The sequence below is a fragment of the Mustela putorius genome, unplaced genomic scaffold, assembly GCF_011764305.1.
Source record: "Mustela putorius furo isolate JIRA1106 unplaced genomic scaffold, ASM1176430v1.1 tig00003859_pilon_pilon_pilon, whole genome shotgun sequence".
NCBI lineage: Eukaryota > Metazoa > Chordata > Mammalia > Carnivora > Mustelidae > Mustela > Mustela putorius.
The window spans coordinates 18,069,356-18,092,764 of NW_025422011.1; the positions used below are offsets into that span (position 1 = coordinate 18,069,356).

A 23,409-nucleotide genomic window follows, 5' to 3' on the forward strand; every position below is an offset into this window, starting at 1 on the left:
AACCTCTGTGTTGGGAGACGATGTTCAAAACTAATTCAAACGTCATTCATGACTCAGTAGGCAGAACTCACCACATTCTGGAGCAGGTGTTTCTAATTTAAAATTGGTAGACAGGTAGCTTGGCTGAGAATTAAGTAAATAATGGGGTGTAGGTTTGTGTTGTGGGTTTGTCTTAGATTTTCAGACATCTCAAAGTAGAACTTGCATTGTTTGGGAGTGGTGTGGATCCCAAGGTGGGTCAAGCTTGGGACTCTGTTTTGAAGCAGAGGACGGTGGTCAGAGTGATTGAACCATGCCCCTAAGTTCCCTCCAAGGCTGGGACTCCTTACAAGGGAAAAACTTCACTAGGGAATTGTCCTGGAGAGCACTGGGCCCAGTGTGTAACCAGAGATCATAATGGGGTCTGAGAAAGGCCCAGAGCCACTGACTGACTGAATCCTCCTGAGAGAGGGAGGCTAGATTTTAAAAATAAATAAATAAAATAAAAGAAGTATCAACAATGAGTATGAGAAACTTCTTTTTTTCCCCCCCAATGGAAATTGTATTTCAAAATTACCTCGTGAGGGGGAAAAGCTGCTATATATGAGCCATTGTTTATAAGTTTACAGATACCTGGAAAGAGAAACAAAAGAACAGTTTTTGAGTCAGTTCAAATGAAGACTTCCCTCTGTAACAACATATATAAATTTGGGAGAAAAAATTAATTTTAAAAACTTAAAATAACCCAAATGACACCCATAGCCACATCACCTCTGAAGGCCAAGGGCTATGAAAGAGATCAGTACTAAAGAGTCTATTTGTATTCTTACAACATGAATCAATGGAGATTTGTAAGGTGCCAACACATGGCATTTTGCCGTATCATGAAATATGAGGCATTTTAATACCCATTTATTTGGGATCACATGAACCTGGAGCAAATATTTTTTTCTGCCTCAAAACAACAACATTGGGACGTCTGGGTGGCTCAGTGGATTAAGCCTCTGCCTTTGGCTCAGGTCATGATCTCAGGGCCCTGTGTTGGACTCGCTGCTCAGTGGGGAGCCTGCTTCCCCATCTCTCTCTCTCTCTCTGTCTGCCTTTTTGCCTACTTGTGATCTCTCTCTCTCTGTCAAATAAAATCTTTAAAAAAAAAAAAAAGAAAAAAAACAATATTTGGTCAAGAAAATAGAGGAACTCTCTACCCACAAAATGTCTCTAAATGATACTGGTTTTGAGAAGTCTTTAATTAATACTGAGCCAAGGATACATAAATATCAATATGTGACACTTCTTAAAATCTCCTCCAGCTCAGCCAGAGTGTAGTGAAATGGACATTCTCATATTGTCCCAGCAAGACTGGGAAACTTCTGGAGAATAATTTTTGTTATGGTTTTATTTATGTTAGTAAAGAATAAGAAATAATTGTATTTCCAAAATTGGGGAATCATTTAATTATTATGGTGCAATCAATTATACTAAGTACTTGGTAGATAACTGAAATTTGATGAATGCTTATAATAGAATCTTGTACAGCTATTTATAATGTTTACAGACATACCAAAGGGCTTGAGAAAACACTCATAAATACTTTTTAAAAAAGACAAAATTGTAAACACTGCATGATTCTAATAATGATGTGTATATATATCATATTCAACAAATCATTATTAGAATCATGCAGGTTTACTATATATACATTCAGTATTAATGTGTGAGAGTGACAACTGAGTTCGTGGATTTTTTAAATTGCTTTTATTTTATTTTTTTATTTCTATTTTTTTAAAGATTTTATTTATTTATTTGACAGAAAGAGAGAGAGAGATCACAAGTAGGAAGAGAGTCAGGCATTGAGAGAGGGGGAAGCAGGCTCCCCGCTGAGCAGAGAGCTGCTTGATCCCAGCAGCCTAAGATCTTCACCTGAGCTGAAGGCAGAGGCTTAACCCATTGAGTGACCCAGGTGCCCCTAAATTTTATTTTTATACTCTTTGTGTTTATTGTATGCTCTACAAAGGGCATGATATCTTTACAGTCATTGAAATGTCATATTTTTATTTTTAAAGACTATGTAAGCACATAACACTCTCACTTAGACACATTTTTATTTTACATTCTGGGTTTATTTTTATGTCTTATTTAGAAAACTAAGTGTTTTATTGGAAGGCTGAAAAACAGAATGTTTAGAATTTGTGTTCAGTGCATTATATCCTCATATTTAATGAATGAAGGCACAGCTTCAAATGTGAAAATAAGTATTTCTGGATATAATTAGTAACAGCAAATATTACCTTCTCTATATTTTTAATTAGTGTTCTTACCCACTTTTGATATTCCATTTTCATATTTCGTGTGCTGTAACATGTGATAGACTATCCTGCTTCGAGTAGCATTGCTGAAGAATGTGTCCTTATTGTTTATTATGAAGCTGTTAAGATAAGGGGATTGGTTTTATTATTCAAAGCAGAGCCCAGAGTCCAGCAACAGTTACAAGTTTCTAAGTAGTCATCCATCTGTTTTCTCCATTAAAACTAATGCATGAGAAATACAGTACATCAAAAGACAAACTACCCTCGTAAAAATAAATCAACTGGCAGAGACAAAATACATTTATAAATAATACAGGCATTATCAAATATTCATTTAAAAATCTTGCAGTTTATAGGGGAGCCTAGATGTCCTCCTATTTCTTGTTTAGCATGAAAGAGGGACAGCAGCATTAAATTGTCCGTTGCCTCCCATAAATTCTGTACTACCTTAAGCAATGTAATTCCAAATAGAACACATTAATTATTGATGTCATTTCCCCATATCACACCTTCCAAGCTAACATGTCTTCTTTTCGGAACCTCGGTAAGAAGCAGCAGTTCTCCCTTCCCTTCATGCCCTGTACTGTCCCCACATAGTAAAAGCTGCAAAGAGAAGCAGTAATGAGAGCCAATGAGTGAAGAGCAAAAGGGTGATCCTGACAGGAAAGGGGGGTCTATTTCAGTCTTTATTTTGTAATATGCTGGCATCCTCAAAAAAATGGAAACATCCTGGACCTTACTCAATTTCTGACAGTTCCCGGTTCCGGTTGCTTTATCTCTGTAATAATCAGCCATTTTTTTCCCCAGGCACTTAGTACTGAAGTATTAGGTCTTCTTTTGATTCTTGTTTTCTTTTTACCATCCATATTACAGAACCAGTCAACTTTTCTAGCTGAACTGTGTCTATCTGGCTTTGAGCTACCCTATTGTTCTGGGTCTCATTGCCTAGATCATGAGAAAGGAACGTCCTCTTAATTGGCCGCCCAATTTCCTACCTGACTTTTCAAGCACAGCTCTGGTTCTTAGAGCACTCCTACTACTAATGTGTCAACATTACACACATAATTAAATTTCTTATTTTCCTCTCCGGCTCTCTATTTTTGCATTTTATCCTCTGATTTCCTATAGCTCTGGCTTTTTGCATCTGATAGTCAAATTGTACAATTTATCACACCTCAAAATGTTACATTTCTTTTCCTTGGGATTTGCTCTGTCTCTGATATCTTTCCCCACCTCTTCCCACCTCACTCCACATTTTTACTGATGGAGAGTACTATCTCCTTCAAAAAGTCTTCCTAGATCCTTTCCTCTGGCTGTAGCTTCACCCTCTCTTATTTAAAAAAAAAAAAAAAAGTGCATTGTATTTCTGTCTTTCCTAGCAGGTTGATTTTATTCTGCTTTTTTTTCATGGTATCTGTAATCATGTCCATTTTAGTAGCTTCCAGCATTCTGATATTGTGCTTTTTAGTTTTGTACTTGGAGGCAACAAGTTAGCACAGATGATCGGTGTCCTGTTAATTCTCGGTATCTGAAGCAATGTCCACACAATTCTTTCACCATCAGATTGATGCAGAATTCACTGAACAAATATTTCTCTAGACGATTAAGTGTCCTTTATTCATGGAGTTATATTATGGAGGGAGGAAACAGATGGCATATAAATAAACAAATTGCAGTTGTTGTCTTCATAATATTCACAGTATAGTGGAGCAGACGAAAATGTAAACTAATAATTAAAGAGAATAGGGTAAACATAAAGATAGGGACTTGCACAGTGTGGGATGTGGGACATTGAGAGGCAGGATGAAACAGATAACTGGAGCACCAAACATGCTACAGGGCAATAATCAATGGGGAACTCTCTCCTCCCACATATTTGATTTAATTCATTAATTTCATCCTGCCTTTCAACATCCATAAAGACAGGGACTGTGTCATAGCCTCAATCTGTATTATGCAGAAACTCAATAAACACTGGTTGAATGAACAAAGGGATAGAGACAGATATGCTGGTATGTAGATGGATAGATATGCAACAAATCCCTAAAAAATGTCCCATTTATCTTAGTTTAATACAATTAAAGTCTATTAAACTAATAAATGCATATTAATTAAGTATAAGTATGTATAATAATTTATTAATTGGAACAATCCATTATTCATTCATGTTACTTGATAACAATGTTACTTTAACTGGGTAGCTTACCACCATTGTAATTATTTTGAAAGAACTGGGACCTAGACTATTGGCCCATAAGTTTACCATTAATTATTCATTTCTTGAATTTCTCTAAATCAGCTGATACGGAATTAATAGTGCTAGCTGAGTACTATTCACAAATTAAGTGCAAAAAACATTTTAATAAAATGATGCACTCTCTGACTTACTTGGCAAAGAGTGGAACTGCTCCAAGGTATTTTTATTCTATCAATAATTCCTAGGTAATGAAAGGTAACAAACCAGGTGGTGGGAGAAAAAGAAACATGAACTTACTGGTGAATCCGTGCGCGGCTGAAGGGGCCCGTATAGCAGTCTGACTCCTGCAGGTTTGGAAAAGCTGACTTATCAAGAACCATTGGGTTTTGGGACATCCATTTTTTTATTCTCCTAAAATAATTTTGTACACTGGAACAAAGTCACATGAACTAGATTAGGTTGCATTCCAGAGCCATGCTATCTTCTATACCATTCTGATAAAAGAGTTCCAAAAAGACATACACATACCCACACTCACACCCACTCACAAGCATTTCTCCTGCTCCCTCACAAAAGAAATAAATTCCAAAACAACTCTTTCTGTGCAACTAGGTTATCCTTACAAGAAAATTTTGCGGGGACACCTGGGTGGCTCAGTTGGTTAAGCGGCTGCCTTCGGCTCAGGTCATGATCCTGGTGTCATGGGATCGAGTCCCACATCGGGCTCCTTGCTCTGCAGGGAGCCTGCTTCTCCCTCTGACTCTGCCTGCCTCTTTGTCTGCCTGTGCTCGCTCTCGCTCTCTCTGACAAATAAGTAAAAAAAAAAAAGAAAAAGAAAAATTTGCGGAAGATGTTTTTATTTTTTAAGATATTATTTATTTATTAATTTGCACAGAGAGAGAGATCACAAGTAGGCAGAGAAGCAGGCAAAGAGAGAGGGGGGAGGCAGGCTCCTTGCTGAACAAAAAAGCCCAATGTCGGGCTCAATCCCAGGACCCTGAGATCATGACCTGAGCCGAAGGAAGAGGTTTAACCCACTGAGCCACCCGGGTGCCCTGGAAAATATTTTTAAAAAATCATCATACATAAAGATGGTGGTAGGAAAGAACATAACAATAAAGGGGTATGACACACTTCTTGAAGTTGTGAGTGCATAGATGTATGTATGTATACCGGTATATGTAGCCATAGGTCATTCCTGGATTCTCTGAAACCTCTACAGCCATGTGGCTCTCAAGTAGAGACTGAGAGGAAGTAAATGTCTACCACACACTTTGTTGTGTGAGCCCCAGCTATGATGGAAACAGCAGCGGTGTGGGGGGAGCAGCAGGGGTCTTGATATCAAGCAAAACCCAGTTCAGGGGCTCCTGGGTGGCTCAGTCAGTTGGGCCTCTGCCTTCTGCTCAGGTCATAATCCCAGGGTCCTGGGATCAAGCCCCACATTGGGCTCCCTGCTCAGTGGGAGGCCTGCTTCTCCCTCTCCCACGTCCCCTGCTTGTGTTCCTTCTCTCACTGTCTCTCTCTCTCTGTCAAATAAATAAATAAAATCTTAAAAAAAAAAAAAAACAACTCAGAAACAAAAAACCCAGTTCAAAGGCAACTTGGCCCCACAGTGGCTGTGCGAACTGATAGATGTTATTTAACTTCTTGCCTCTATTTCCTATTTTTAAAAAAGTGACTTTGTTAGAGATTTCTAAGTTGGTGTCTTATTTCATTTTTTAGAAGATTTATTTATTTACTTATTTTTAAAAGGGGAGAAGCAGAAGGAAAGGGAGGGACAGAATCTCAAGCAGGCTCCACACTGAGCTCTATCTCACAATCCCGGGATCATGACCTGAACTGAAATCAAGAGTTGGATGCTTAACTGACTGAGCCACCCAGGCACCCCTGGTGCCTTATTTTAAACTTGACCCAGGGTGGGCCTACTGCATTCCTAACCAGCTAATATTCTGCATTTGTACCCAGCTCCTAGGGGATGTCCATGCTGCTATCCATTGGGTGCACTTTGGGTAATGGGTTTAGTACAGACACCAGATATATGACATTAAGATACTATTTCAGGAAATCTTACATCAGGAGTCTTTGCTCACAACTTTAGATTACAGTCATCACCCAGTTCTTATGTATATATATATTGATTGGAATCGTATTTACTTTACAAAGAAAAGCAAGTAAAAGAAAGAGATATTGAATCCAGAGATTGATTCTGAAAACCTAATTCCAAGTGACTATAATAACAATTGTGTTTACTTAAAAGAACTGCAATATTTACACACTATTTATGAGGTTCTATCTTTGTCAATTTTTGGCCTCTTTCACAATAGTAAGATTCAAAGTAGCAGAATAGGGCAGTTTCCTAGACAAGTACAATGCATCTTAATATCTGTTTGTCCAATGCTGTGTAAATTTTTTAAAAATTTAGTATAGCAATGTGGAGGCAGCTAATAGCGTATCTTAAGAATTATTCCACTCAAGTCTATTATGGTAAAATTACGATGCATAATTTGAAATAACAACGAATTCCTGATGTAAAGTTCAGCATGCAGAGAGTCTGGACCTTTAAACCTCAAGTCACTTTTGGTTTTAGAAGGACTAAGCTTTTCTTTCTAGCCTAAAATAATAAATGCACAATATCTGAGGTGTTCATTTTGCTGCTTCTCACATAACGAAAGCCTCTGAAATAACAGAGTATCTCTGTATTTCAGCAACTACTACACAGATATTTATAAATCACTTAATGGATAATAGAGCCATTACTCCAGCTTTTTAAAGTTGGCACAGTGAGGAACACAGGGGAGGGAGGAGGGAGGAGGAGTCTTCCGGGACTGAATTTGCCGGTTACTGAAACTGAAGCAAACATTTTTAAACTTTGAGCTTTAGGATCTTTTAGGTTCTTTATCTGGAGAGAGGGGAAGTGATTTTATCTGTGATTCTATCTGTCCTACCTTACTAGGTGTCGGAAGAATCAAATAAAAGGATACCCTTCTGACTGCACTTAGGAAATGTTGATGAACCACAGTTCCTGAGGGCCTATCTCTGACAACATATAGACATAGAAGAAGGGGAGGTGAATTTTAAAGACATTAATGAAACAGAAGGGCCTTCAGACCACTCTCATTTTTTATAGACATAAATAATATTATAATGTAGACTTTTCATATACTCTTTCTATGAAAAAGTAAATGATTCTGATAGTGTAATGTGCTCAGGCCTGGTCAGTCGGGGTCAGGCCTGGACTGAAATCATGGGGTGTGAAGTTCTAGATTATTACCCAGCTTCCTTGATTCTTATCCAATTTTCTCATCTCTTAAGGGAAGAGATATTTTGAGAATTAAATACGTAATGCCTACATCCATAGTGCTAAGAACCCAGCAAGTACTCAATGCTTATGGTAATAATAAGGAAAGAGAGTATTACTACCCTGTCTACTACTACCAGTCTCACCAACATGTCAAGAACATGATCTAATGCAGAATCTACACTCTGCCAAATCTTTCTCACCTTGGCCATCTTGCAAACTCAAGATTTCATGGCATATTGTGAAAATGACTTCTAAGGGAGTTTTAAGTTCCTTGGCTAAAATCAATGGAAAGCAGAGAATTCTATGGAAATAGAAAAAAAATCTGGATTTTTGGTCAGAGCATCAGCTCTACCCAAACAGCTGTGAACTCTGGAGGAGGAAGCATGGGGTTAGTAGAGAGTGGTAATAATGGTCACTTTTTCTCCCAGATCTGCAAAACTAGTTACTCTTTGGTCTGCCTCCCCAAACGGTCATTTTGAAGATGTTTTGATAACCGGATATGAAAGTGCTTTGTAAACAAGTGATAAACAACAGCAACAATAAAACCATAGCCATTTCCTATCAACCTGCCAGAAGAAATGACAGTCTTCAAATGCTGGATAATTGCCTGTACATTATTCATCACCTAACGTTTACTGCTCAAGATACCTATGCACAAAACATCTTTCCCACTTCAAGAAAGGAAAAGCACAAGTGGAATCTAAGTGCACATAATTGATTTTCATTTCTCTCTTGCCAATTGCCTACAAATTAGGTTTTTAAAGTTTTATAACAACGATGGTCACCACACACACACACACGGGGGGTGGTACAAACGGGGACACTTAAATTTTCTCCAAAATTAAAGTTTAAAAAAAGAATCAAAATCAGTTATTTCCCTAAGTGAAAGTCTAAATTCAAGCAAGTAACATGATATCCTTTTTCTCAGTTTAATATGTCATATACTTCTGTAAATGCCCTTCCCAGGTATTCGGTATCCTTTCCATATGCATCCAGAAAGTCAAGGAACAAAAAACTATTTGTAATACGTAATATTAAAGAAACTATTTGTAATACATAAAGTTTAAAGATTTTAATAAGTATTTGGAACATATAATTGAATTTTCATTACATGGAATTAAACAGAAAATAATAATAAACACAACAGATAATAAAACATATGATACAAAATACAGCATTTATTTTTCCAGCCTACTTTAAAGTTTGACCAAAATAGAAAAAAAAAACCTCACATTTTTCCACTATTAAAAATGTTTTTCCTTAGACGTTTGTCATGCATTCTAAACACAAGTGCATTCTGAAACTAAATTATATAATGTAGAAGTTTGTTGCTATTTTAATATACAGGATTTTACCCTCTGTTGGTCTTTGAAAGAAAGATGCTTGTTTATCAGAAAACCCACTAATTATACAGTAGCAAAATCTCACTAAGTCTATAGAGCTCACTGAACCTAATCCAAAGACATTTTATCAACACATCAAATACAATGCAGGTACATGCAGAGAAGAACAAACAAAACCCTCGGCAGTTGTAAATTCATATATTTGATTTCCAATGACTTTTACTTTATGATATAAAAATAATTTTGGGACTCTGCTATAGACTAGGACCAAATATGCCCAAGGGGAATGACAAAAGTTCATTTTAAATCTGAGCATGTTAACCCAACAAGCCGAGGAATCTGACCTGGCAGAGGAGCATCATTAATAATTTTAGTATTTTAAAGAGATTTTAAGTACTAATTCCTTTGTTATTCATTCTAACTTCAAGTCCCCCCCCCACCGCCGATTATTCACTTTTCTTGTCGCCTGTTCCTACCACATCTAAATTTAATGTTTAAGAGAGAACAACATTCTCCTCTCCTAAAATGAAAAATTTTCCTAAAGCTCTAATTATATTCGGCCACTTTCTCTGGTAAAGAACTAGACTTACAGACTCCTTTCCTAAAGTGCTCTGATGTTCACTCTATAGGATTCCAGTTTTGTGTCATTCTGTATATAACATCCTACATTCCATAGAGTGTACTCTATCACATTTTGTTTTCATTAAATGATTCTTTTGCAATGAAGAGAAAAACACCTGAGTATAAGAAGCCTTTTGTTTTTAGCATCCATTGAATGGAAGCTCATTTTCCTCAGTGAAACAGGCCAAGGTAATTCCGGTGGGAGAGCTTCTCCTGTCTCAGGGTTGTGGTTTGGTAAATTCCTTGTCATAGCTACGGTTACTGCAGTGGGTAGAGAGAAATTTTGAAAGGAGGCTCTTGAAAAAGTATGTTTTCGATATTCGGATAAAACAGGCAGCTCAGCTGGTGAAATAAGAGCTGGCCTGTGATCCAAGAGATGCTGTGTGGCCTTGGCAGACCACTTCGTCACTCTAAAGGCTGGTCTGTCCTTGACCACCTCTGTCAAACAAGAGATCTGGACTGAATGATCCAGAGGTTTCTGCCATGTCTGCTCTTCTAGGACTCCAGTGGGTCATCATTTGCCCATCAATCCTGATTTTATAACTGTTTTTTAATTAAAATCTCCTGAGATGCTAACTTGCAATTAAAATCCCCTTCTCACAACATTATATCAAGATGATTGCTGGGACATCTGAGTGGCTCCATAGGCTAAGCATCTGCCTTCAGCTCAGGTCATGATCCCTGGGTCCTGGGATTAAGCCCCACTATGGGCTCCTTGCTTGGCCTCTCAGCCGCTGCTCCCCCTGCCTTGTGTGCTCTCTCCCTGACAAATAAATAAATAAAATCTTAAAAAAAAAAAAAAACACAAAACAAAAAGAGGATTGCAGGAATGGCAATGGTAAATAGAAAAAAAAAAAGAGATGATCTGATTTTAAACATTGTTAAATTTGGCATAAGTCATTTTGGAAATATTTGAACAAATCAACAAAGTTTTTATTCCTAAAATTTACAACTGCTGATATGGGTAATTGAATGTTTTATTTTTCTTGCTTTTTGCCAAATGACAAATTGTTATAAACAAATTATGCATCAGCCACTGACCTGCCCATTGATTTGTTCCTCCGGTCAGTGTAGTAGCACTTTTTCCTGAAAAATAATAGGAACAGGTGAAAACAGTCATGTGAAAAAAGAGAAACCAGTGAGTGACAACATTCAATCATACTGAGTATATTAACTCTCCAACTTCCACATACCTAAGACAAGAAATAAGCCAATATGATAGTAAGACTTCTGAATGTATGTTGTCTTAATTTCAGATTTTAAGTCTCTAATAACAAAAAACTTTGATACTAGATATGGTGCATAAACAATGAATCTTGGAACACTGAAAAAATAAAATAAAATATTAAAAAAACTTTGATAAATTAATAGATCACTTCTGAACATTTGACTTTTAATTCCATTTTTTGAGTCTGTCTTCTGCTACCCAATGCATATTAACTGGATCATTTGCTTATATGAACTGATCCATTCTTCCATCCATCCTTCCACTTATTTATATTTCTATCTAAACACATATGCAGTACGGAGCTATTCTGCGAGCTACGTTAAGGTATAACCATTAAAAATGTAGAGGAAAAAATGAGGGCATCTCCCTCAAAGAGTCTCCTTAACAGTTGAGGAGACAAGTGATAGTTCAAATAAATTGTGATAATGCAGGAAAACAGAGTGCTAAGGAAGGACCTAGGATGGGATCTCAATTAGTTTTTGTAGATGAAGGAGAAAGGAGTCAGAAAAACCTTTCCAGAGCATGTATTATCTGTGGTGAATCTTGAGGTATGAGTGGGAGTCGTCCTCTGAATAAAGTACGTAGGACACAGTATTCTTGATAGAGGCCGCAGCATGTGACATGGGGTTATAGGAGCAACACCAAGTATTTTCAGATTCAGGAAACTGCAGCTACTTTGGTGGTCTCTGGAGTATAAAATTGCAAGTTGAGCACAGTGATAAAAGAGCTGGCAGGGATGGTGAAGAAGACACAGATAATGAGGCGTCTTACCACTGACTCTAAGGTTTTTGGATAAAAAACAATGGATGAAAAACATTGAGTGTTTTAAGTAGGTGTGCAGCATGTCTGATTTCAGAGAATCCAGAAGTTTGTGACAGAGGATAATTCATCTCCTTAAAGATTCTTACCAGGTCCTCATTTTGGAGCTCAGAAATCTCATAGTCAAGGCTTTCTAAAATGCCTTTTTTCCCCCACCCAACAAAACCCATTTCAGAGGATCAGTAAATTCCTCCCTCTGTGGCATCTAAAAAGCAGAGCTGAGTCAGGACAATCGATATTTGGTCCTAACTGTGTTATTAACTGCTTAGAAAACTTGAAAACCTGAACTACCATATTTCATGGCAAACACTAGTTTTACTGCTAAAAACGATATATTTTTTTCAGTTGTCCTTGACATACCTCAATACTAAATTCAAATATGAAATTTCAAGTCTTGCCATGTCTGTCCTAAACTCATTTAAATATCTTCCCCTTCATTTTTTCAAATATACAGAAAATTCATGTGCATACGTAATTCCATCCCCACTGGAATATAAACCATCTTCTTTCTGAACTGCCTCTACACAGATTGTCTTGCACTATTTCATCATCATTATATAACTGATAATAGACTATCTTCTACAGGACACTGAGCCTCTTGAAAGTAGTGGTTTTATTTCATTTGACTTTGTATGCATGCTGTATATTTGGCTCACTGTTTGATAAATAGCAGGTGCTCAGATAGCTGATGAGTAAATGAATGAGTCTTTGTTTAATTTACAGTTGCATTTATTTCCTTCAGTGCCTGAGATCACTTTGCACTTAATATTAACATTTGCTAAATAACGAATTATTTTTTTAAAGCTACAAATGTAGAAATTAGTTTAAAATAGTTTTTTGCACCAAAAAACATAGAAATGTTATATAGAGGAGATAAAAATTATTATTATCAACCACAGATACAGTAAGGAATATTGCAAGGGGACATTTAGATTTAATACTAGTCTCCATTTATCTTTATTGCTGCCAGTTTGAAATTTCTCATAAACTTTTTTTTTATCTTTGAAGTGCTTTGGGGACAATAAGGAAAAAACAAAGGAAGAAAGCCACAAAGGATGAATATATACACTTTTCAGAGTAATATTATAAAAGCAAATAAAAATGAAGAGACTCACTTTTCCTAACTAACACTCTCTATCAGTTAAATTCACGATGAACTATGTGTGACAATTAGTGCTGTTGGGTCCTCTTGCTTGAGGACTGGTTATTGTTTATCTGTTTGGCTATATTAAAGGGTGAGATTTCTTTCTGTCTTTGCAATCACTAAGCAAACTGCCTGTGATGTACATCACATTTTGATTTAACGCTTAGGCAATAATACAAGCATTTTCTTTCTCTTATACTTTTGTGAAGTTTTCTCGGTTGAGGGAGATTTTGTTTTTTCCCCCTAAGTGTATTTTTAATCCATGACGTCAATAATAACTTGCTCTTTTCCTTAATTCTTCTTCATAAGTGAACCAGCAGGACCAAATAATTTTCTACCCATAATCCTCCACCCTGTACTTTATTAACTACATATTGTTCACAGACAGAGCTTTCTTTATTTTCCCCTTAATTTTTCATTTGAACGATTCTATGATTTTATACCTTGCATCAAGGCAGCATCTATCTCCCGATCTATCTACCCAGCTATTTAGAACATCCACTCAAAACTGTAAGTAAATAATGATGGGAAGCACGGTTTTCCAAACCAGTGTTCCACTCATCCCTGTGGTCACAAGTGGAGATGCCTGCAGGGCCAAGGGGGATGGGCAGTCACCCGGGTGGAACCCTGGGTCCTCACCTTGTCAGGGAGAGTAGCTCCAGTTTTACCTATTTCATATGTCGGGCTCCCTGGTTGTTTCTAAGTTATTTTATTTTTGAGTGAAGTGTTCTTTGCATAGAAAAGTGATCTAAATTTAATCCCAATTGTGATGAAAAATTATTCTTAATGGTTTAAAAATATTCCCCCCCAATCTGCTATGTTTAAAATATTTGTGGGAGAAGATTAAGAATCCTATTAAGGAACTCAAATTGAGGGGGGGGGATGACCAAATCATCTTAAAATATGTTTGACTCTTTTATTACGAAAGGGGTAAGAATGAATAGGAACTACCTTTGAAACAAAAGAAAAATAACGAAAGCAGGACTTAATATTTCTGCAATGTGGAAGACACAAGCTAAGTCCTCGCTGATAGAAGAAAAATAAGAAAATTTGAACTATTTTCATCCTCTGAAATTTTCTTGGGTAGTTTCTGAAACATCAAATCTAATACATAGGCCATATTTACTTTGGAAAAATAATCAAAAAAGGAAAGAGCTAGAAGATTTAAGTATAAAGTTCTATACATATATTTAAGTAGAGAATTTAAATAAAATGCTTAAGATTTCTGTTCATACAATAATTTATCCTTATTGTATGGTAGGTTACAACTCTAATAATCTTTTCTGTATACATTTGCAGGTTTTCTTTGTGAAATACAATAGAGAGAGGTTTTAATACTGAATACATATGTGGGATAGCCAAGCATGTATAAGCTTTTTTATGCATAAATCTTTTAAAAATTCTTGTCCTAAAAAGAAATATCTGTTTTTTCCTATTTAAGTTCTTTGTTATTGTATATTTTAATTTTAAGGCAGGATATATGTTCTTAAATTTGATAACAGTTGACAATTGGAAACTGACTCAGCCATCATAAAAACACTTTGCCACTTAGTTTATGCTTGTATAGCATTCTCTTTTTATGAGGCAATGGCTATGCCAAATTTCATGTGCACCTAATAAATAAATGAGAAGTTAGTTATTAAGGAGTTAATGTTACATCTATTATTTAAACTGATCTGGAAAATGTTCCAAGAAAACTCTGTGTTCCAGTATTTGTCAAACTGTTTTCCCAAGAACACCTACATATTAAGATTTTTAAAAAAATCCTATCCTCAAATGGAAAGGGTGCTTTGTAAAACCAACTCTTGAAATGTATAAAAATGGTCAGAATTACTAAAATATTAAAATTGCTAAGACAATACTTCTTTGCCATCTGCATCAGAATCCTGTGGGATGCTTGTTAAAAATGTATATACCTTCTGTTCTAGAATTTGTATGCCATAATCCCTGGGGGGAGGGCTCCAGGAACCTCATGTTTACTAAGTGTCTCAGGTGATTGTAATGTACTCTACAGGCAGCATGAGAGCCACTTCTCTAAAAATTCCTACAGTAAGGAAACTTACTGTTCAACTCAGAAATTCAGAAACATATTTGCTCACAGGATATTTTTCTCTTAAGAACCTGTGGAACTAGTATTCCTTTGATACATTTCTGAAAAATGTTGCATATTAGTTCTAATATTTATATTATTATATCATGAGAATTTCAACAACATTTTCTATCAGTTTTAGTAATGTATCAATTGTAAACATTATTTTAAAAGACATGTTATAGGGAGGCACGTGAGTAGTGCAGTCAGTTAAATGTCTGACTCATTCCCATGTATCCTCTGAGATTGAGGACAGATCTAAGAGATTACGTGTTTGAACTGCAAGGAATGATTCTTGCTAACTGCTAGACCAAGAGAAACACTCTCTCTGCTTACAAATGGATGCTACATATACATCCTGCCTTCCACTAAAGCAGTGAGACCCACCCATATGAAATAAGAACTGAGACTGATCTTGGAAACAGGAAGTCAAACTCTGAAAACAACCATTTTTCCCTCCCTCTAGGCCAGTCCACCTAGAAACGTTATAAAACATCCAAGGGACCATAAATTTTATCACATTTGGCAAACATATGAGGAGGGAAAAAAAAAGTCTCCAAGATATTCTAACATTTGGAAGAAAAAGCTCTGTAGAAGAGTTAATTAACATTTGTTTCTCTAAAGTTTTGCAAAGAACAGAATAATCTTTGAGATACATTGAGATAGAGTGAAGTAAAATTTGGAAGTACCTGAAGGGCATCCTGATATTTAGCCTTTCTGCATACTTGCACAGCGTATCCCATGGAATATGAATTTTAATAAACATGATATCAGGGTTTGCGACAGCTGGCTGCAAAGGATAGAAAGACAGTTATCATTATCTAGATCAAAGTTGATGATATTGTGCCACAATTTGATTTGAAAAGAAACAACACGGTCACCGTGTCACCACATAAATCATTGTCACTGATTTAATCAGGATTTATATGAATAAAAATTTGTAATGCAGAAAAACCTTCATAAAAATGTAATAATGCCATTGCATATAAGAATGATTTTTTTCTTATATTGACTGTTATCAAGATCCGGAATACCCAACCAGAAAAATCACGAGCCAGTTAGGAATCTAAAGTTATTCTTGTTGGAAACTTTATCATCATTCTGCTCAGAGGGAACAGAAAACACTCACAGCTGCCACTAATCATTCATTGATTCATTCACTTACTCTTATAGCAGATTTTATTGAGTAACTAATACCGGCTAGGTCCTATGAAAATCCTGGGAGAAAAAATGGAGCATAAATCATACAAGTCCATGACCCTACAGAGCTGTCAAATTTGCACACTTACTTTAACCTTTTAGTCCAGAAGAATTGAAGTGTCTTTGATCCACACAAAAGGTTTTTAAGCAGAATCAATTGTGCACCAAAATTATTAATGGGGCTTTTAACAAAATTCTAATTCTTAAGAATTCCCAGAATTGGATTCCATTGTTCTGAATATTTTGTTCATATTACTAATAGATAATCAGCTGCATTTTCAAAAAAGATTTTATTTATTTATCTGACAGAGAGAGAGAGATCACAAGTGTGTGTGGGGAGAGAGAGATCACAAGTGTGTGTCTGTTGAGCAGAGAGCATGACCTGAGCAGAAGGCAGAGGCTTAACCCACTGAGCCACCCAGAGCACCCCTGCAGCTGCATTTTGAATCAGATAATTATAAGGATTCTTAGATGTGTCCCACTAGGCTAAAATAGGCAACTATATAATTGACTAGTTTGGCCTTACATATCATTCATGGTCATATTCTTTTTTTTTTTTTTTAGCCTAGACAGTTATTATTTTTTTTTAAAGATTTTATTTATCCATCTGACAGACAGAGATCACAAGTAGGCAGAGAGGCAGAGAGAGAGAGAGAGAGGAGGAAGCAGGCTCCCTGCTGAGCAGAGAGCCTAATGTGGGGCTCGATCCCAGGACCCTGGGATCATGACCTGAGCCAAAGGCAGAGGCTTAACCCACTGAGACACCCAGTGCCCCTAAAGCCTAGACAGTTATTTTCTCAAGGTCCTGTACTATCTGAGGCCCACATAGCAAGAAGGATGAATGTGACTATTCTAGGAGTGAATTCCACAGAGTTTACCCTTCAGGTGGTTATTGATGCTAATATATAAAGGAACAATTATGTTTTGCTTTCACTTAGCAAGGTTTCTAGGTTAGACACAACTGGACTCTATTTGATTAGCACTGTTCATTTAAATTTCAGATAGCTGGAACTTCTCAAGAAACATAATCATCTTAAAAGCTCAGAAGTATGGAAGAAATTTATCATTTTAATTTAAAATCACATATATTTTATAATTAAACTGTACAGTTTTATGTCCACACATTAATATATTCATAAATTTATAATCAATACATTATATCCAAAATATAGCCCTGGGGGTGCCTGGGTGGCTCCGTGGGTTAGGCCTTTGCCTTTGGCCCAGGTCATGATCTCAGAGTCCTGGGATCAAGCCCCACATCAGGCTCTCTGCTCAACAGAGAGCCTCCTTCTCCCTCTTTCTCTGCCTGCCTCTCTCCTATTTGTGATCTCTCTCTGTGTCAAATAAATAAATAAAATCTTAAAACACATTTATTTTAAGATTATATATATATGTATATATATATATACATATATATAGCTTATATTTTAGGTGTGGCTGATTTCATAAGTTTGCAGAACAATATTTCAAGTATGTATCACCAATATTTAAAGAGTATTCTTAGAAAACCATGGGGCAATCACCTGACTGATACTCAGATATAGGGGGCATCATTGCCATAGGACAGGCACTTTTATTGAACAGCATTTGCTAAAGTTTATTTCCCAGAGTACAATGAAAAAAGAAGCAAGATATTCCATGGTCAATAAAATTTTGGATTTCTCGCTAGAGGACTTGTGAGACACTTTAATATGTGTGTACTTGCTAAAAATATCCAAGAAGGTGAAAAAGTAAATTAAATTTCCAAAATTTGGGGCCATGGATTATTTTTTTCTTGAGAGTTTATTGAGGTACTTGTATTTTGCAAATCATCATGGGAAAAATAGCAAAACATGCTTTCATATAAGTATAATTTCCAAAGAGCTTTCCTACTTTGAATATGCTTGTTTTAAATTACAGGTAAAAAATGTGGGAATTAAATTAACAATGACACAGTATATGTTAAATATTAACAGGCCTTTGAATTTAGACCACATGCACCCCAATGTTTATAGCAGCAATGTCCGCAACAACCATACTATGGGATGAGACCCGATGTCCACTGATAGATGAATGGATAAAGAAGATGTGGTATACATATATAATGGGATATTACCCACCCATTAAGAACAATGAAATCTTGCCATTTGCAATGATGTGGATGGAACTGGAGGGTATAATGCTAAGAGAAATAAGTCAGTCAGGGAAGGACAAATACCATATGTTTTCACTCACGTGGAAATGAAGAAGCAATACAGATAACATCGGGAAGAGAAGGAAAAAATACAATAAGATAAAAACAGAGAGAGAGGCAAACCAGAAGAGACTCTTAACTACAGGGAACAAACTGAAGGTTGTTGGTGGGGGGATGGGTAACTGGGTGATGGGTATTAAGGAGGGCACTTAATGTAATGAGCCCTGGACGTTACATGCAACTAATGAATCACTAAATTCTACCCCTGAAACTGCACTACATGTTAACTAAATTGAATTCAATAAAAAAAAGAGAAAGGTTTCTGTGTAGGAGTGATAGATCAAGAAAATCTTTCTAAACATACAAAACATAAGCATTTAAATGACTCCTTCAATGAGGCAAGTGAAAGAAGAATGTCATGTTTTATTATAGTTTTTCCTGCTTTAGTCATACAAAAGTTCTTATATTGAAACTGATAACAAAGATCTTTCTTTTGAAATTATAGTGCTGGCTACTGGTGTTAGACCAACTTGCCTTTTCACTTACCAGGCACAACTTAAAGTTCTTCAATCCTAACTGCTTACTTAGAAAAAAAAAAAAAAATCACATGGTATGGTAGACAGAACAAAGTGTTTGGAATCACAAAGACTTAAGCACTAATTCCATCTTTACCATTTACTTAGCTCTGTGAGCTTGGGGAAATTACCTTATCTCTCTGATCCTGCTTTCTCTCCTGAGAACTGGAGACAATGATCTTAACTCAGAGAGCTGTTAGGAGTGTTATGAGAGGCTGGACACAGAAACTACTCAAGTGTAAGAGGATATCCTGAATTGTTCATTCTCTGTCAAGAGCATGCTTCTTTAATCAGATGTGAGCCAAAATAATAGCTAATTTCAAAGCTTCACTAGAATCTTTCTCTCACACGCTCTTTCTCTTTTTTCTCTGTAATTCTTTATCCTTTAGTTGTGTAAGCCTTCAATAATAGGCCTTTTGAGTTATACAATTATAAAACCAGTAACAACCTATATTTGGGGGAAATTCTACAGTAACTAGAATCAAGTGATTAAAGAATTAAATATTTTTCTGGTAATATAAACTGGGTATAATTGTAATATAACTATTTCTGTGGACTAGGGTCTCTTTGGAAAATATCTCTTCCTTTACGTGTATTTCAGTTATCCTATACCTGTATGTTATAGCTAGTTCCTAGGGAGAAGTGGGCTCTTTTTTAGCAGCTATAAAGATAGAAAAAAATGACACCCTCAAGATTACAGAAAACATATCAGGTATTAATTTTCCTCAGATTCTGGAAGAAAGGCCTCTGTGAAATGAATGAGTCTAGACACAGACAAAAACCAATCTATACCAGACTGACACATTCTACGCGTGGAATGATTTAAGACTGAGTAACAAGCCCTTGAGAAAGGCACTGATGTTTGAACATTGCATTCCCTCCGATGGTACCATGTGAGTTTGAAAGTAGGAATCTCTATTGTGAAACACACAGTTCCTGGGACAAAAAAAAATGGTCTTTCAGGAGCTGGACCTTAATCTAGTGTGAATGGAGATCTCATTCTCATTCAGAGCATCATGGTTCCTGAAGCCTAGGCATGTTGATTGCCAGAGTACAGTTGTGGCATGAAGAAGGTGTGAATGACACACATTTTAGGAGAGGTATTAGAAGGTTTAACTCCCACAGCAGGAGAGCTTGGGTTCTATTCTACCAGGTGTATCCTGATTTGTTTTACCTTACAGTATGTACAACCAGAGTCGATCACTCTCCTCTTCCCCACAGCTCCCACCCTGGTCTAAACCATCATCATCTCTGGCTTAGATTCCTACAGTGCTATCCAACAGAGTCTCTGCTCACATGCTTGCCCCCAATAATGTATTCATAGCATAAGAGCCAGAGTAACTCTTTAAAATAGAACTCAGATCATATAAGTTCTCAGAACCCTTTCGCATTCAGGGTGAAAGCCAAAGTGTTTTCAGTGACCTACACAGCCTTTTATAATCTCATGCTCAATATCTTGCTAATCACTCTCTCCTACTACCTTATCCCTCACTCATTCTACTTCTTATCTTCCGGTCACTTGTTACAACTTGCTTGTGCTTGCCCCATCTTTCTCACCTTCTCTATTCTTTTCCTTGTTGTATTTATTATCTTCTAATATGTGAATCTATTTATTTATGTTAGTGCCATGGAAGAAGCGATCTTCATTTTATTCATTTATGTTTACTAAGCACTGAGTTCCATGCTGGGCACAGAGTAGTCACTCACTAAACATTTGTTGAATGGATGAATGAGTGAGTTAACTTATTTTAAGTACACGTCCTATGTAACTTGTACCTCACCAAGAGATGATGGAAACAAGAATGCAAATAAACCAGAATTATTCTGGAAGAGGCACTATGTCAAAATTCAGATTAGCATCATGAATAGCTGGCATAGCACTGATTATTAATTCATTCCTGTCAACCTTTAAGATGTGAAAATATCTAATACACTTAAATAAAAGAGATGCTTTAGAAAGATGTTTCCACATTAATTCTACCATCAAGGAGTGAAATGTCAAGCTAAGTGCACATACAGCTAGAACATTTCTAATTTTGTATGTCTTAACTTTAAATATATATAGATCTTTTTCAAGCAGCATGAACTGTCTTCTTTTATAACTTCCTCAACTTAATTTCTCTTTTGTTATACCTCTACTTAAAACAAAACAAAAGTAGTTTCGTGTTCTTGCAGCTACTGAGCAGGGGGTTGGTGAAGGGACGGTGTTGCCAGGGAGAAAGATTACTTTCCCCCTTGGAATCAAAAGCTCCCAATCTGCCGCTATTCTGTTAGCTCTGATGAAGGCAGCCTTTTCGGATGGAACAAAACACCCACCGCCTTCACACTTCACATTATTATTTAATTATTCCATCCAAAATTCCCAAGAAGTAGAATATTCACTCTTGAGAGAAGGAATTTAAAAACTTGAGTTTTTACAAAGTCACTCTCTGCAAGCCAGTGGCAGAGAGCTGAAAGAAAACAGAATGTGGTAGTTGAGAAAGAACAGATCTAAGAAGACAAATTGCTCATACAACCTGAAAGTGTACTTGGAACACAAGCACAGTTACAGATCATCTACCTCTTCATTCATATGGCCTTCCAATATGAATCCCTAACTATTGATGATGTGATCGTCTAGAAATTGTCCATGTGAACGTGTGATACAATGAGGATTTGAAACCTGTTCTCTGCCAGACTCAAGGCTTAGCTCTGGTGAATGTAAATTTAAAAACTGGGAACTTGTTGCTTGAGGGATATTCCTATTTTTCAGCTAACAAGTCTGATACTTGCTGACGTGTTCATAATTTCCTTTTCTCTATCCTCGTATTACAAACCCTTTCTTTTCCCTCCCCTCCCTCTTCTCACCCTCTCCTCACCCTTCTTTCCCATCACCATTTAAGCATCTCATATAAGAATAAAGAAAGAAGGAGAGAATGAAACCTCCTAAGAGCTCTTGCCCATCTCTGGCTACTGCTTTCCATCCTCCCACCCCCAGGGTAACATTAGCTGCTGACTCTGCTTTTCCACCCTTCAAACCATGTCCATCTTGCTTGCATGTCTGTCTCCTCAGAGAGAGGATTCTCCTTGCTTTCACCAAAGATTTTTCTCAACCTCCAATGGAACGAGCCTTCTTCTTGTCTTACTGGACTTTTCAGTGGTACGTTACCCTGCTAGTCCCTTTTCCTTGTGACTCCTCTTCTCTGCCTCTTCCATCTACCTCCAACTCCTTCAAATGTCTACTCTCCTCTCCTACATTTTACAGGCTGTCCCCTAGATGCATTTTCTTTTCTTCTCTCTAGTGGCTTCATCCTAATACGTGGCTTATATTACCATCTATGAACTAAAGACAAAAGCATTAACTTTCAGTTCACACTCCTCAGTGGGCTCTAACACAAAATTCAAACATTTTCTACTTATATTTCTCAAAGGTCCCTTAATTACTAGCTTACGATCTTTGTTCCCATAATCCCACTCCACTTTCTCCCCGAATTTGCTCTCTTCTTGTCAAAAGTAGTTTTGTACTGGCTATTCTTTCTGCCAATAGTATTCTGTCCCCTAATCTCCCCATGATGGACTCCTTTTCATTTATAACTCTTTCGGATCACACATGCATACATAACTACCTAGCCACATTCCCTATATAAGTTATTCTGTTTTAGGGGCACCTGGGTGGCTCAGTCAGTTAAGGATCTGACTCCTGATTTCAGCTCAGATCATGATCACCATGGGTGTAAGATCAAGCCCCTTGTTAGACTGCATGCTCAGTGGGGAGTTTGCTTGAGATTCTCTTCCTTCCTCTTCCTCCGACCCTCCCCCAACACATACAAACTCCTGCTAATTCTCTTTCTCTAAAATAAATAAAACTTGAAAAAAACTTTAATAAATTATTTTGTTTTAATAATTGCATGACATTTCTCATTATGCAGTTTTTCTTGTTGATTTACGGTTTCTCTCCTATGAGAACGTTACCCATTTTTATCTATCTTGATTCCCATTTATCTCCAGAAGATAGTGTATAATAAGTACTTCATTAATGCTCCTTGAATGAATAAAGAAATAGCTCAAGCCACAATCCTAAATTACCCTTGAGATCTTCCTCTCTTTTCCTATCATAACCAAACCAAGTATCTACATTTTAACTTAAATATTTATCAGATCCATATCTTTCTCCTCCCTCTCTAATGCCATCCATGATATCTGTGCCTTTAGTCCTACTCTTCAAATCTATCCTCTTTTCAGGATTCCAAGGTATCTTCTTAGAAAACAAATATGGTCATGATCTTGCCCTGCTTAAATTTTTTCAATAGTTCCCCATTTTCCTTAAGAAAGTCATCAAAAGTCTTATATTACTAGGTGTAAGAATTTAGCCCTCACCATTCTTTCCATACTCATCTAGTACCCTTTTATTCTGGTACTAAAAAATGCCAGGGTCCTTCCTACCACTACCATTAA

At 36.7% G+C, this 23,409-nt stretch overlaps 1 protein-coding gene across 3 annotated transcripts in view; it reads right to left on the reverse strand.

The window, feature by feature from the left end:
- ANO3 (anoctamin 3) overlaps positions 1–23,409 on the reverse strand; it is a 412,327-nt gene that overhangs the window by 96,728 nt on the left and 292,190 nt on the right. For all 3 annotated transcript variants that reach the window (XM_004755876.3, XM_004755877.3, XM_013057935.2), the window contains 5 exons: positions 15,717–15,817; positions 10,789–10,833; positions 4,780–4,911; positions 2,298–2,404; positions 557–612 (listed from right to left, as the gene is read on the reverse strand). In XM_004755876.3, the coding sequence (XP_004755933.1) occupies positions 557–612; positions 2,298–2,404; positions 4,780–4,911; positions 10,789–10,833; positions 15,717–15,817 (441 nt within the window). The remainder of the gene's footprint in view (positions 1–556; positions 613–2,297; positions 2,405–4,779; positions 4,912–10,788; positions 10,834–15,716; positions 15,818–23,409) is intronic.